General features: G+C 51.9%; 8 protein-coding genes across 8 annotated transcripts; 6 read left to right on the forward strand and 2 right to left on the reverse strand.

Annotated features, from left to right (window-relative positions):
- Positions 1–507: 507 nt before the first annotated feature.
- PV08_08867 (uncharacterized protein) lies at positions 508–1,655 on the forward strand (the record flags this gene model as incomplete). Its single annotated transcript, XM_016383189.1, has 2 exons — positions 508–894; positions 942–1,655. The coding sequence occupies 2 exons, from the start codon at positions 508–510 to the stop codon at positions 1,653–1,655; spliced, it is 1,101 nt and encodes a 366-aa protein (XP_016233892.1).
- Positions 1,656–2,132: 477 nt separating this feature from the next.
- On the forward strand, positions 2,133–4,211 carry PV08_08868 (uncharacterized protein; the record flags this gene model as incomplete). The annotated part of the gene is made up of 1 exon (XM_016383190.1): positions 2,133–4,211. One exon carries the CDS (start codon positions 2,133–2,135, stop codon positions 4,209–4,211), a length of 2,079 nt encoding a protein of 692 aa, XP_016233893.1.
- Positions 4,212–4,955: 744 nt separating this feature from the next.
- PV08_08869 (uncharacterized protein) lies at positions 4,956–5,876 on the forward strand (the record flags this gene model as incomplete). Its single annotated transcript, XM_016383191.1, has 1 exon — positions 4,956–5,876. The coding sequence occupies one exon, from the start codon at positions 4,956–4,958 to the stop codon at positions 5,874–5,876; it is 921 nt and encodes a 306-aa protein (XP_016233894.1).
- Positions 5,877–6,130: 254 nt separating this feature from the next.
- PV08_08870 (uncharacterized protein) lies at positions 6,131–6,594 on the reverse strand (the record flags this gene model as incomplete). Its single annotated transcript, XM_016383192.1, has 3 exons — positions 6,131–6,322; positions 6,403–6,519; positions 6,592–6,594. 3 exons carry the CDS (start codon positions 6,592–6,594, stop codon positions 6,131–6,133), a joined length of 312 nt encoding a protein of 103 aa, XP_016233895.1.
- Positions 6,595–7,001: 407 nt separating this feature from the next.
- Positions 7,002–7,613, forward strand: PV08_08871 (uncharacterized protein; the record flags this gene model as incomplete). Its single annotated transcript, XM_016383193.1, has 2 exons — positions 7,002–7,307; positions 7,359–7,613. 2 exons carry the CDS (start codon positions 7,002–7,004, stop codon positions 7,611–7,613), a joined length of 561 nt encoding a protein of 186 aa, XP_016233896.1.
- An 833-nt stretch (positions 7,614–8,446) lies between these two features.
- On the forward strand, positions 8,447–9,725 carry PV08_08872 (uncharacterized protein; the record flags this gene model as incomplete). The annotated part of the gene is made up of 2 exons (XM_016383194.1): positions 8,447–9,114; positions 9,203–9,725. The coding sequence occupies 2 exons, from the start codon at positions 8,447–8,449 to the stop codon at positions 9,723–9,725; spliced, it is 1,191 nt and encodes a 396-aa protein (XP_016233897.1).
- A 900-nt stretch (positions 9,726–10,625) lies between these two features.
- Positions 10,626–12,326, reverse strand: PV08_08873 (uncharacterized protein; the record flags this gene model as incomplete). The annotated part of the gene is made up of 3 exons (XM_016383195.1): positions 10,626–10,950; positions 11,357–11,969; positions 12,035–12,326. The coding sequence occupies 3 exons, from the start codon at positions 12,324–12,326 to the stop codon at positions 10,626–10,628; spliced, it is 1,230 nt and encodes a 409-aa protein (XP_016233898.1).
- An 832-nt stretch (positions 12,327–13,158) lies between these two features.
- PV08_08874 (uncharacterized protein) lies at positions 13,159–14,640 on the forward strand (the record flags this gene model as incomplete). The annotated part of the gene is made up of 1 exon (XM_016383196.1): positions 13,159–14,640. The coding sequence occupies one exon, from the start codon at positions 13,159–13,161 to the stop codon at positions 14,638–14,640; it is 1,482 nt and encodes a 493-aa protein (XP_016233899.1).
- Between the last annotated feature and the right edge of the window lie 93 nt (positions 14,641–14,733).

The following is a 14,733-nucleotide window of genomic DNA, read 5'->3' on the forward strand; positions in this document are numbered from 1 at the left end:
TCCTGGTTTTTTAATCCCATAATCCCTGGGGGATTATGGGATGAGTTTTTGTTCACCAAATCGTGTTTATACCACTTCAAGGGCATCTGGACGCTGACATCATCGCTGCACTCGGTATGAGGGCTTCTTCGGCTATAACCTAGAGAATGCCGATCCGCGTTATGTGTCGCCGACGCAATACACCGATCGAGCATGTGGATTCGTAGGGTGCGCTCATGTAACTACGCTGCCGGGCATTGACTGAAGGTGTACTCCGTACTAGTCTTTCGTACAAAACGGGAAGCCTCGCGAGGTTCTCCGCATACACAAAAGGCTTCGTCATTCTCCGTACCCAACTGCGGTGCTACGAGCGAGGGGAAGGGGTGGAGATTGTGCGGCAAAAACGGACATTGGAGCCTCGGTCTAGGTCCTCATGCTGTCTCCTATATATTGGATCGATGGTCTCGACTATCAACTCATTCTGCTAGCAACAGTCTAGATATTCTGGCTGCAGCTCAACACGTCAATATGGCGACCGAATCCATACCAGAAGCATTGAGTGCTCCCACTCAGACCTTCCATGATGCTCCACTGTTTCCGAACGACGTGCCGACTGCACCTCTTCTTCGTTTGTCACTTGCTAAACTGATCGAGCGTGATCCTGATGAGATAAACCGATTCGCAAGGGCCTGCGAAGACTTGGGGTTTTTCTATTTGGACCTCTCTGGCCCTGGGGACTCCCTCCTTGCCGAGGCAGATCTACTTTTCGAGGTTGGCGAGCAACTATTTGATCTCCCACTTGATGAAAAGAAGAAGTACGATTTTATGCATAAGAATAGCTACTTTGGCTATAAAGGCTTCGGTGCGAATGTGGTGGATAGGAAGGGCAATCTAGACCGCAATGAGTTCTACAATGTAAGGATGCCGGTGTGCGCCTTCTGACATGAACTAAAGTTCCTTAGGTATCCAAAGATGACATGCTCGGCCTTTCTGACCCTTGGCCTGCTCCTGAAGTTCTGAACTCGAAGCGTCACTTGATGCAATCATTCATCACATCGGCTCATGGTATCGTAACGTTGGTGCTGACCCTGCTCAACGATCACCTGCGCTTGCCACCGGGTACTTTGCAAGATATGCATCGCCTTGAAGGCCATTCAGGAGATCAAATTCGATTCATCAAAGCACCCCCGCAACCGATGGATGACAAAAGGACAGCATTGGGGGAACACACTGACTTTGGTAGTGTGACGGTGCTTTTCAACCGACTTGGAGGTCTCCAAGTCCTGCCGCCAGGTCGAGATGCCCAGTGGTGCTATGTAAAACCTCTACCCAACCACGCGATCATCAATCTAGGGGATGCGATGGTGAAATTCACGAACGGTCTCCTGAGATCAAATATACACCGTGTCGTCTCGCCTCCGGGTGACCAAGCAAACTACACGAGATACTCACTCGTATACTTTAACCGGCCAGAGGATGACGTTATGTTGAAGAGACTCGACACCAGCGAATTGATCCCGCCGCTCGACAAAGACGAAGTCGAGGAGGAGATTAACAGTAAAGACTGGATCATTAGACGGGCACTTGGGCATCGGATCGCCGTCCATGGAGACAAGGCCTTTGATTTTGACAGGATTAAAGGCACTGAAGAGAAGAGCCAGAGGGCTTACCTTTGAGAGAGAAGCATCTATGTAGCTGCAGGTACTTTTCTGCGCTTCATGTGGCTATTATAGTTCAGGATTGTTCTTCCCATTCATGAATGGCTCTGAACAAACACAAGAGCAGATACCGAATTTATACCATGGAACAATAGCATTGTCTGACGCTCTGAATTAACTCCCGCCTCCGCTGCCATTGTCACGCTTGTCGTGGTGGATTGCTTGTCAATAGGTGAAATGACAGTCTCTGCACTAAGTCTAATGTGGTATAGCGTTTCTGCCCACAGTGGAGTGCCCGAAACATTTTTGCAAATATTATTTTGCAGCGTGGACAGTGGTGGCAGCGACAATACCTCAGTTTTACCAGAGGCTTTTGTTTTGTCGCCTTCTCCCTCATGCTTGACAAGCGAGTTTGCTGTCTTTTCTCGTTTCTTGAACGTATCGACATCATCTCCATTATCCCATGAGCCAGAGAGCCTCTCTACGGCTGCGGTCATGTTAGCCCCGCCGTCTCGTCGGCCTGTCCTGCCGACTAGTATCGCAACTCCTACTCTTCCATCATCCAAACCCCTCAGATCACAGCCTCAAACCATACAGCGAAGACCGAACTTGAAGCGCTCCATCGACGAGACCAGTTTCATGGACCGGCCCTCCAGCCCCTCCAAGCGCTCCAAAGTCACCTTTGATTCTGATGTCGAAATCGTGTCTGCGGATGACGAAGAAGATCTCGATCCTGCCCTGGTGAAAGAGACAGTACGAGCGGCCATCGAGAGGCATCGTATCGGTCACAACGAGGAATACGATCGCCTGCAGACCCTCTTCAGCACCAGCATTGAGAAGCCAAATGCACCATCAACAAAAGTCCTCCGAATCCACCTCCAAGCGACTCTTGCCAATGTGACAGGACTCACAAAGGACTGCAATCAATTGGTCAACGCCATCCTGTACAGTGAATGGATTGGTAGAGAGGATTCCTACTATGCTCTGTTTGTCAGGTTCCTGAATAATCTGGCTGCGGCGCAGCGAGGATACCAGCACAAAATCATGTCCGTTCTTGTGGATCTGCTGGGGCCTCAAAAGACAAGAAGAATTGGGTCAGCGAAGCCTGTGAGACAGCCTACCATCCACCGGAGAGTGTTGCAAGCCCTTCAACACATCACGCGCAACGTACCCACCGCGCCTGCAGCGTTGGCTGATCGAGTCTCCTCCAGGCTCGAGTTTGACTTTCAGAAGGCGGAGGAACGAATGACTTACATTAGAAACTTCATGGCGATGATCCACTACGTGCCAGAGCTGACCTCCGATATTCTGACTAGCGTCATGAGGGAGCTTATCAAGCTTGATGTTGCGGTCCAAGTTGACCTTGATGAAGAGGAGGATGATGATGCAGAAGACGAGCTCCTCAGTCACATGTCCTCATCCCAGGTACTTGTGCCTGGTGCAACTCAAGACATGCTCAAAGGCGGTCTTGACGACGAAAACGACGATGTCAGTACTACCGATGACGAATCGGACATGGATGAAGATGAAGGTGTGGACTCGGCTACTGCTCGCAGGCAGAAGCTGAAGGAGGACATCAAACAGGTCGATCTGATCATGGACATCTTGTTCCAGTATTACGCCAAACTAACGACCTCCACTACTCTCCAGACGCGCGACACAGCCTTGGAGCAGCTCATCTCGCAATTCCACACCCATATCCTACCGACCTACCGCGCCCGTCATCCCCAATTCCTCATTTTCCACTTTGCTCAATCTGATCCGATTGTGGTTGACCGATTCGTCACTTCATGTGTTGCTATACTTGTCGATAAGAAGCAACCTCATCTCCTTCGACATAGTGCGGCGGCTTACTTCTCTGGCTTCGTCGGGCGCGGCAGACATGTGTCTCCTCAAGTAGTTCAGGACTGTCTAGAATTGTTGTGTGACCACTTGACTGTCTTACGCAGAGCCTACGAGCCCACTTGCCGCGGACCCGATCTTAAGCGGTTTGGCGACTTTTACGCAGCCTTCCAAGCAATCTTATACATCTTTTGCTTCAGATGGCGCGACGTTGCTTCATCTAGCTCTGATTACGATTCGGACTATGATAACGACGAGGATGAAGTCGAGACATATCAGTTTCCCGAGTCTCTGCGGGAAGCTCTCCGAGCAGCCATGGATTCACCTTTGAACCCTTTGCGGGTATGCACACCGGTCATCGTTGAGCAATTCGCGAAGCTCACTACTGCTCTGCGATTGTTCTACCTTTACCCGAAGCTTGAAGAAAACAAGCAAGTCCGTGTCACAGGGTATTGGCGCGGCATCTCAGATTTGAGTATCAGTAATCCGGACCGTGATTTGAGTTGGGTTGGAGATAATGGCATGCTTGAGGGATATTTCCCCTACGACCCCTACCACCTGCCCATCAGCAAACATTGGATCGAAGGTGACTACGTTGAATGGGAGGGTATTCCAGGCGAAGAGGCTGAGGATACGGACTCGGAGTCTGATGCAGGAATGGACGTGGAATCCACGGATGAAGACGCGAACGAGGAAGAGGACGACGATGATATGGAGTCTGACGATGAATGAGTGCCATGTCTTGATATCGAATCACCTCGACCCTTGGTGGAAGAGGAGACGTTTACGACCATGATGAGACTTTTCTTACACGGCAATCTCTGTTGCGTTCAAGCGAAAATGTGTTTCTCAAAAGTTGGTGAATGATATGACGGCGGGAGAACATCTAGAATAGAAAGGACGAAATCTGCAAACACCGCAAAGGCACACAAGATTCTAGGATGAACGTTCTCAGAATGAATATTATCCCGCCATAGCTGTTCTCCTTGAACTGGCTGCTCTGCTACGAACACGGTCCCGACTTCGAGTACTAGAGTAATTTTGCGCACCTTGCATATACCTAAGTAGCTACTTACAGATCTCTCCGTAAATTGGTAGGCACATCTTGCGTGGCCCACGAAGCTCGCCAGGCTGAAGATCCCCGCATCAAAAGAATTGGAGTAAGAAATCTGAACCATTTTTTCCCGACAACGAGACGAACCCTCAACAGCCGTCCTGAACAGCACAAACAACGCAGCCTCGATTCTTGTTTTCTTTTTGATTTTGCTACTGGAGACTTCATCAGAGAATTCCTCGATCCTGTCTTCCTTAAAGGGTCGCACATCCGCCACTCATCTCTGAGGCGCAGTTTCATCGTCGAACTCTCCGCCGTCGTTCTTCCGACGGCACCTAAATTTCTACGAGACACCTGAAAATCCTTAAGGCAGAATACACAGGTAGACTTTTCTCGAACACCTCCTCGAAACAGCAGCCAAGATGCGTGCCAAACGGAGCAAGAAATATCGCAAGATAATGTCCAACTACGCCATGACATTTTCGTTCCGCGAGCCCTACCAGGTCCTCCTCGACTCGAACTTCCTTCGCACATGCCACACTTTCCACATGCCTCTACAAAAGTACCTGAACAACACCCTCCACGGCGAGAGCAAACTCTTCATTACACGCTGTACGCTCGCGAAGATCATGGCCGACTTTGAACGCACCCGACCCGAAGGCTCCCGGCAAAAGAGACCCGATTTCCTCCCTCCGCCTACCGAGGTCCCCTTGCGGTACTGCAAACACAAGAACAACGAGGGCGAAGACCTCGGGGAGGTCGACGAGGCACGGTGTCTGCTAGACTTACTCGCGGGGCAGCCGCACGGCAATGAGCAACCCAAGAACAAGCAGCATTACATCCTTGCGACCGCGGACGTGGACGACAAGGACCGGCGAAGAAAGGGCTTCATAGACGTCCGGGAGCGCGCGCGCATGATCCCCGGCGTGCCCATCGTGTACGTGAAGCGGAGCGTGATGATCCTCGAAGAGCTGAGCGGGACGAGCGAGGGGGTGAAACGACGAGGGGAGAAAGAGAAGTTTGCAGAGGGCCTTGTTGGTCTAGACAGGAAGAGAAAGCGCGGTGGCGGGGAGGACAGCGAGGATGAGTTGGATGAGCTCGCGCAGCAGCTGGAGAATGAAAGTGCGGGCGTGAAGTCTCGAGGCGCGAAGAGAGCCAAGGGTCCAAACCCACTGAGTGTGAAAAAGAAGAAAACCAAGACAACATTGGAGCGGTCAGGAAACGATGGCCATGAAGAAGGAGGAGGCCAGACTAAGAGGCGGAGGAGGAAGCATGGCGGGAAAAAGGACCAGGAAGGACATGAAGAACCCGACGGGAAGACCGTTGAGACGTCGGAGGCATGAGTGACATGTATGTCCATATTGGCGAAAGAGATCCTTTGGGTTGTACACTGCGATGTGCATACTTGGCGTTGCGGATGCGAAAGCGAAAGCGATTGTGAGTTGGGCCTTAAAGGTTTCTTTTCACGGGAATGAAGAAAATCAAGTATGACAAGATACCCTTCAAGTTTGTGCGAAATGAGAAATGAATTGAGATTCAATGGTAACTTTACATTCCTTTTCTTTTGCTTTTTTGTATCCGGGGTCGATCCAAGCTCTTATTTGCCCAGGAAGGCCTTGCCGTAGATGAAGAGGCCGGTGGCAGCAAGCACACTCAGACCCGCGGGGAGAGGTTTACCCGTCTTGATCGCGCGAGGGATACTACTGCCAGCCAGGATGACGGATGCGAGAAGTGCCAGTTCGACGCCGTATGGTTGGCGTTTCGAGATGCGGTAGCCTCCAAGGCCGTACTGTTGTGAACGTGTAACGCGTTAGAAGAGATGCTGGTGAACGAGTACTAGGTAGGGAAGCAGGAGGAGATCACACATACCAAAGCTCCTACAGTAAGTCCGGCTGCGATGCTAGGTACTGATCCTGTGCGGACGTAGCCTGTCACTCCACCGATCGAGGTGAGTGCGGAGATGATATACGCTGGTGTTTCCGAGGCCTACAATAGAACGTAGTGAGTGACTAAGGGACAATTGTGCGGGAACAGACGGCTGAGATGGCATATACGGACCATTGTGACTATATATCCTGACTGTGGTAGAGTCGTGGTGTTATTGTAGTCAGTAGGACGGTTGTGGGCTTCGATGGTCGCAGAAGGTACCAGTACTGTAAGAGAGTCGGCCGCAGACGTACGAGGACCCCCCCTAGTGTCAAGGCGATCACCGATGATGCAATCCGAGCCCCGGCTACGAGGCTTCGACCACGGAGTGCAAGGCTCTGACATGCGACCTTCGGGAGAGCACAGGGCGGCGTCAGCTACTTTCCCAAATAGGACTGACCCTGGCAACACGTTGCTTCATGCGCAATTGACAGTAGAGTCCGTAACTCCGTAAAACTGGTACGTGCAACCTCCGAGCATACATTCTACGAGACCTCACAGCAACGTAGACCTCTTTGGTACCGCCGAAGAAACACCTCACAATGGCGAAGAAACCTGCTGCTCATTCAGCGGCCTCCAAAACCAGCACACCCGTCGGTGCAGCCAAACCCCTTCCTGCAGCCCGAACCGCATCTGGTTCCATTTCAACACCTTCAGTGACCCCGTCCAAACCTCTGACTGCGACCTCACTCTCACCCCGATCTTCTCCGCAAGAGATCATTGTACATGTATGGAACCGGTATCTTCAGGACACCCCTTCGCGGACGATGCTACTCGATGCTTTTATGGCATGGCTCGTGGTGGTCGGGGGTATACAGTTCGTCTACTGCGTCTTGGCTGGCAACTATGTAAGAGTGTTCCATGGCCGCCAGTTGGACCAATGCTAATTCTATCCTTAGCCCTTTAATGCCTTCCTCTCCGGGTTTTGCGCTGCAGTTGGTCAGTTTGTCCTGACAGCTTCTCTGCGAATGCAAACATCCGAACGACCACCCGCCGGCGCATCCACAACCGCCAAAAGGACCACATCCAAGACGGTAGACGCACTCAGTGGAGAGTCGGTCGAAGATGGGAAGGTCAGCACCGAGAGAGCCTTTGCAGATTTTGTGTTCGGCAGCTTGATCCTACATGCCTTCTGTGTCAACTTCATCAACTAAAAGTTATGACATGAAAATGGGGCGAGACTCGAGGACTATGTACACCATTTACCAGAAGAAGCTGAGAAGTGTACATGTGTTTCGGGTACACGTGGATTCTCCCGAGTGTGGGCTTCAGTGGCTCAACGAGCTTGCTGAATCGTGAAGCTCACCCGCCGACGGTTGGTCCGCCATCTACTCAGTAACAGCAGGACAGCTCTGGTGCAGAGTTGAAGACGAAAGATGTGCAAATCGTGATATGACCGAGGAATCTGTCCCATCCGTCCTCCTCATGACGACTTGGGGAGCTGGCTAAGGTTTCCACGGATACATTTCGTGTGATTGGTTTTCCATGAATAAAAGTCCACGAGCTGCACCATAAACCAGTTTGTCTCATGAAGTCATAAGGGCCGCATTAGGAGGGAACCGGCGAATTCGGACGCCTCTTTATCCTGCACACTGAATGGGGCACACTTATTGGTCAATGCTGGACTCGAAGTCCGCCGTGACCACAATGAGTGCACAACTACACAATGTATCATATCCATTGAGAAAAGTTACAATTCCGCATGCCGCAGTAGGATTCTGGGATTCTCGACGAAAGTCTCATGGTGCTACGCGGCTGACACTGAGGTCGAAAGGGGCTAAGGTTTCTGAAACGCCCAACCCCAGATAGTGTTTCAAAAAGCATACTTCGCATAGACTTCATGAGCAAACACCATTTCCCATGGCTTCGTCCTTTGTTGTCCGTCTTGCCTTCCGAGGTGTCTGATTTTCTTTTGCAGTTTCGTTCTATTGTCGCTGTTCTGATGCTGCCTTTTTAATTGAGTATTTCGTCTTCGCTGGTCGCCATAATGACACCCGAGCTGGTCTTGTCGATATTACCCCTGTTCTATCTTCTTTCTTCCTCTTTTGCGCAAGAGCAGAACGAAAGTATCACTACATCAGCGACAACAGAATCGTTCCACCCGTGGTCGTACGCTCCGATATGCACCGAGCATTTCGAAGCGCTAGGCGGCCCGCTGTGCGTGTACACAAACGCCACGTTCGCCAACGGTCGAGGCATCTCCATTTTCACCACGCCGAGCATCTCTGAGTCCTTTGCTGCTCAGCTGCCCTTCCACGACGACAACGTCCTGGCTGAGCACGGAATCAACGACCCCCGTGGAGAGGAGGCTCGACCGTGGTACGTCACAGACCTACCGGGCAAAGGCAAAGGTGTGCTGGCCAAGCACGAACTTCACCGTGGTGACCGCATCAAGGCTTACACGCCGTACATCCTCGTGTACATGGAGGGCGAACTTACGGTCGACGAGCGCGAAAAGTGGGTGAAGATCGGCATCAGTCAACTGCCTGAGGCCAGCCGGGAGCATTTCTTCAGCCTGGCCACCATCTGGAACGAGGAAGGGTACGAAGTGCAGGATGTGATCAAGGCGAATGGTTTCGAGATGCAGGTCGGCGGAGTGATGCATATCGCAGTCTTCCCGGAAACGAGCAGGTTGAATCATGCTTGTGGTCCGAAGTACGTTTTTCTCCCTTGTTTCGGCGGGGGGAGTTTGGTACCCCATTGGTGTTGCTTCACAATGAGTGCTAATGCGTTTGCATCGTAGCGCCCAATACTTCCTCGAGCCCGGTTTGTTGACGCACTTCGTCCATGCGTCAAGAGACATCGCGCCGGACGAGGAGATCACCGTGTCGTATGCCCCGCCATTGCGGTTCCACGAGACACGCCAGAGGTACTTGAAAGACCACTTCCATTTTACGTGCGACTGTTCGCGATGCCAGAGTGGCGAGGCATCCGATCACGCACTGCACCAGATCGACGCGCTGCAGTCGAGTCTGGGCAACTGGACACCCGAGTCGACGGCCAGCGTGAAGAAGGCAGAAGAATTGATCCGCCTGTACAAGCAGCAGGGCCTCGAGGGGTTTCTGGACACGGCGTACGGATACGCCGCCCTCACTTACAATGCCGTCGGCAGTGTCAGGGGCGCGAAGAAGTATGCCAAATTGGCGGCCCAGTCGGCTGCGTTGAAGTTTGGCCCTTCGCACAAGGACGTCGCTGTGTGGAAGGAACTGGAAAAGAATCCGCAGGGCCATGTCAGTTGGATGAGGAGGAAGGCGAATCGACTTTGACGAGCGAGTACAAACTGTATCGCCATGATTTAACTTTCAGCGGCTTCGGTATAGAACAATGCCCTGGTAGGTATGTATCTGTCCCGCGGGCCGAGTGTTGAATGACTGCCTCGACATGGCATCACCTGGAAGGGTTTGGCTTCGGGGAAGGGTTGTGCGCGTATTTGCTCTCGCCCTCTCCTTGTCTGTAATGGGGGTGATATGAGGCGTCTAATTCCTGTAGCACAAGCGCAATGAGTTCAATGCAATGAATGCCTAGTTGAGTATAAATCCCTGGGTAGTCTCGCTAATAATATATCTTCCAGTGTGGCTGAGCGCTGGCCGCTTTGCTCAGGCCAACGCACTCTTTTGACAATAATGCCTCCTAACGAGTGGCATAAGAACATGATGGGCCTGTCAATTGCACCTTCAAGCTGCGACACAATGGTAAGTAATTGGTATGTGCACAGCGAGCAAACTGTAAAACAATGACATGCTTACCTCTCGATCTTCGTACAGTTGCTGTACTAGTGGTTGGGCATACTGGAGGTTGCGATCTGAACCTGTCTTGCCTTTCAAGGATAAGATGTTCGCATTCTATCCCCATGTCAAGACTCTTGCGCGCTTGACATATCTTTGAAGAAGATCCTGGTGATCTAGCCAGCAGACTCTCTCGCTTCCTTTCGTGGAAGGCTCGCAGGTCCACGTCTTGATTGCGTCGCTGTTGAGGCCATGCACGGCGACGATGCTATTAAGGTACTAAATGTCAGCCGGGAAGGGTCAAATGTGAAATTGCAAATGGCCTATTTGGGAGCTGACGTACTCTATCTCTGGTGTTTCATTTTGCGGTCGATTCAGTTCTTGGATCCCGAAGATTTGATGCGTAGATAAGGCTGTTGCCATTGCCAACCTAATCAATATTCATACACAATGTTCGACCGTCGTTTTTTGATTCAACTGGCGTCGCACCAACTGGACCCTGCAGCCGTCGGCACTCGACAGCACCAGAGTAAGTGTCTGTCTCTCAGTCCCCGGAGGTTCGTTGACCTCGTTATCAGGTAGGGCAATTTCCGAACATGCCTGAAGAAGCCTCACGACTGTGTAGGAAACTTCCATGAGGGCAAAATCTTCACCAAGGCACTGCCGCGGCCCACCATTGAACGGGAAATAAGCCCATCCAATGTTCGCAAGCTCCTTCCCTTCCCATCTCTCTGGCCGAAACCTCTCTGCATCTTGGCCATAGATGCTATTTACCCGTGAATTGACATATTGGGAAAATACAACCAGCTCTCCCTTTCTGACCAAGATTGGATGTTGGCCATCTGATCCGCCTCCTGTGGGTAGAAAGGTGGTTTTAGTGGCCTCTCGATTGTTTAGAGGGACTGGTGGGTAAATTCGTAAGCCTGGAGACTCCCGTATAAGCAAAATCCTGATGTCAATTGGTTTCAGAGCACCGACTTTCTTTTATGACGCAGCCAAGGTAAGGCATCCTTCGGATCTGCTTCCGTGTCGGATGGATCGATTCCCCCAGAATCGAAGTGACTTCGCGCCGAAGTCGGTCCATAACTGAAGGATGCCGGACAAGGAGACGGCTAGAAGAGGAGACGAAGTTAATTACAGTGTGCGCAGCAAAATAATTTAGGTAAACTTACAATGTCCACGAAAGACAGCAAGCTGTAGTGTCTCTCCCAGCTAAGAGAACGTTAAGTAGTTGATCCCGAAGCGCGTTCATATTTTCAGACTCCTTTGATACTTGATCAATAAAGCCGTAAGAATCATCTTCCAAGGTCGCCTTGCCGTTCAATAGCTTTCTTTCCTCGATATATCGTTCGACATAACGATGGACATTCCTGCAGGCACGTCGAAAGCGAGGGGGATTGTATAGAAAGTGCCAGGGCGCAATTCGAAATCTCTTTGCCAACCCTTCTTGGGCAATATTGAAGCTCTCTGAGAACTCTTTGTTTTCTGCGTCCTGGTCAATGCTTGCTCTTAAGCTGTAAACTGATCGTCCTAGCAATAACGCAGTTGTGGTATCCAGAGTTAGGCTGAAGAAGAGAGGTTGTAGGTCCACGACTCCAGACTCAGGCACATGGGCCAAAAGATTGTCGACATGCTCGCAAAACTGATGGAGGTTTTGATACTGCGCACGGATAAATTGTTTTCGCAAAAGCTCTCTAGAATGCTTCCAGGCTGCGCCTTCTTGGGTGAAGATACCCCGGCCGAGAAGCGGAGCGAAGATCGCTGGACGAACACCGAACCCATAATCTTTGCAAGTGTTAGTTAAGGGCTAGTAGTGGTGTACTCATCGACAATTTAATGGGACAGTTTACCAGAGAAGTTAATTGAAAGAACGACTTCGAGATTTTTGGGATTCAGAATATGGAAGGCCCGTGGTCCAAAGAGCAGATACTGCGAAAGCATATTATGAGGTTCATAATTCTTTGCAATTGAGCACAGAAATGCCAGGAGGCGGCCTTCAGCATTAGAATCCCAAAGTTCCTTGATCCGATCAATTCCGAGAGGCCATCTCGTTGGCAATTCGGGGGGGCGCTGACAGTTGTAACGCTGCCCAACAGCGATGTCCGCCTGCTCGTTCATCAGCGCATGTGGTATACTCGGCATTCATCAAGATTTTTGGTCTCACACGATATTCCACAATTTTGCCGAGATTGGAGTAAACAATGTGAGTGACCACGGACAATACCAGAAGTGAGGTGACTATTCGTGGGGATGTCCATCCACTTACTTTCTCGACAGCGGCAGAAAGAGCATTGAAGCTGTCGTCCATCTCGTTTTCTGAGCTGGAACGTCTGAGCATCATCACTGCTAGGGATAGACATATACCTCGTTTGAAACAGATGCCTAGTCGAGAGGCAGGTTTAGCCGATTGTAGGGGCCCTGATTGGGCACCCGGTACGGAGTATATTGCGCGAGTGTTCTCAGGAAGCGCTCAGTGATGCTCAGCCAAAGGCTCAGTTAAAGCTCAGGTTAAAGTGGCTTTCGCTCACCCTCTGGCATCAGACCGTAATTGGCAATTAGGTATTTCTTTCTCGAGTATGCTAGTTAGGTAGTCAGTGAGGCGTAGTGAGCCTTAGGCTTACCACCTACGGGGGATCTAACTACCTCTGGGCTCTAGGTAGTGGAACACAATAGGCACCTAGCGAGCCGTGGAGCCTGCGGCTGTAGTACACTTTTTGTAGGGACGATAATAATCCTCTTCCGTTCCCAATAAACCTAAGATACGAAAGTACCTCCTTACCGAGCATATACCGTCGTATCTCATGCTCCGCTTTCCGATCCAAATACCTAATCAGCCTTTAAGTGCCGTACCTTGTTGGTTTGTCACCAACCGACCTACACCTCCTTCGACCTCTATCCTCTAAACTTCCTTCGAGGCCACCACCAAGGGCAAGGCGCATCTCATTATGAGAGCGTACTGGCCTCCAGCCATTCCATGCTCACCCAAACCGCCAGATCGACCCGGCATGCTCTGACACGCACATGTCCTCCTCGCCTCCTCCGCCTCCTCCGCCTCCCGGAATGCTCAACAGCACCGAGATCACGATACCGTCTCCTCCTCGCCGAACAGCATGCCCCGGATCGGGCCTTTAGTACTTCGCGGATTCATCCTGGCCGGTTCCTGATTTCTGAAGGCAGGACGACATCCCCCCCAGACGAGCATGCCCAGACGCAGCCCTCGACTTCCCCCTTCTACCTCGAAACGGGCTATTCGATATTTGCCAAACGACCGTCTCGCCCGTTCCCACCCCCATTCGTTTCGGCGCCGTCAGGCTCCTTCTCTGATCCCCTGACCACGCACAACTCACCTCGCGGTCGTCGCCCCTACGTCAACGGCCAACTTGTCCGCGGCATCACCAATGGCGACGACGCCATCATCATAGGCGACGCCAACTTCATCGCCGTAGACGACGGCGTGGGCGCGTGGGCGGTGAAAGATCGGGGTCATGCCGCCTTGTGGTCTCGGCTGATCGCACACTTCTGGGCCGTCGAGGTGGAAAAGTCGTTCGCTGCAAAGAACGGCCAAGTCACATTGGACGATTTGAATCCGATCCAGAATCTGCAGGATGCGTACGAACAGACCAAGGCAGCCACAAAGGGCACGTTGAAGGACGAAGAAGACGATCCCTCATCTTCATCTTCCTCATCCCCCGAGGCCAAACAGAAAGCCATAAAAGCGAAAGACGGCGATGCGGACAACGACAAGGACAAAGACAAAGGTAAAGACAAACCAGGCGAGAACGACATCCTCGGCACGACCACGGCGTCCTCTGCCCTCTTACACCACACGTCGGCCACGCCTCCCGTGCCCGTGATCCTCGCCACGACATTGGGAGACTGTAAAGTTCTCATCCTGCGTCCGCCGCCGCCACAATCATCATCATCTTCTTCTTCAACAGGTACTCCCGACTCTTCCTCTCCCGGTGGTGGCAACGGCACAACCGCCAAGTCCAAATCTAGCTCTGGCGCCTCTGCTGCCGAAGAAGTCGACTTTTCCAAGACCATCGTCTACCGCTCCACCGAGCAATGGCACTGGTTCGACTGCCCCCGCCAACTGGGCACAAACTCGCCCGACACCCCGCTGGCCAACGGCGTATGTGACACGGTCGAGGTGTCACCCGGGGACGTCGTCGCCGTGCTCTCGGACGGTGTGACGGACAACCTGTGGGAACACGAGATCGCCGAGACCATCTGCACGTGCGTCCAAAAATGGGAATCCGGCGTCGACGAGGCCAAGGACGGCATCGTCTATGTGGCGCGGACGCTCATGAACGCCGCGCTCGACGTCGCCCAGGACCCCAACGCAGAGTCGCCGTACATGGAACGCGCCTTTGACGAAGGCATCGCTGCCGAGGGAGGGAAACTAGACGACATCAGCGTCGTGCTGGGCCTGTGTCGGAAACGAGAGAGCAAATGAACCACTCTCTGCGTTTAGAATGATGAATGCTTCACACCATGGAGAAAGAAGGCTACAGCCCACCAAAAGAGTATTTGTGTCTATAAAATCTCG

This window comes from Exophiala spinifera (genome assembly GCF_000836115.1).
Source record: "Exophiala spinifera strain CBS 89968 unplaced genomic scaffold supercont1.6, whole genome shotgun sequence".
In the NCBI taxonomy this organism is placed as follows: Eukaryota; Fungi; Ascomycota; class Eurotiomycetes; order Chaetothyriales; family Herpotrichiellaceae; genus Exophiala; species Exophiala spinifera.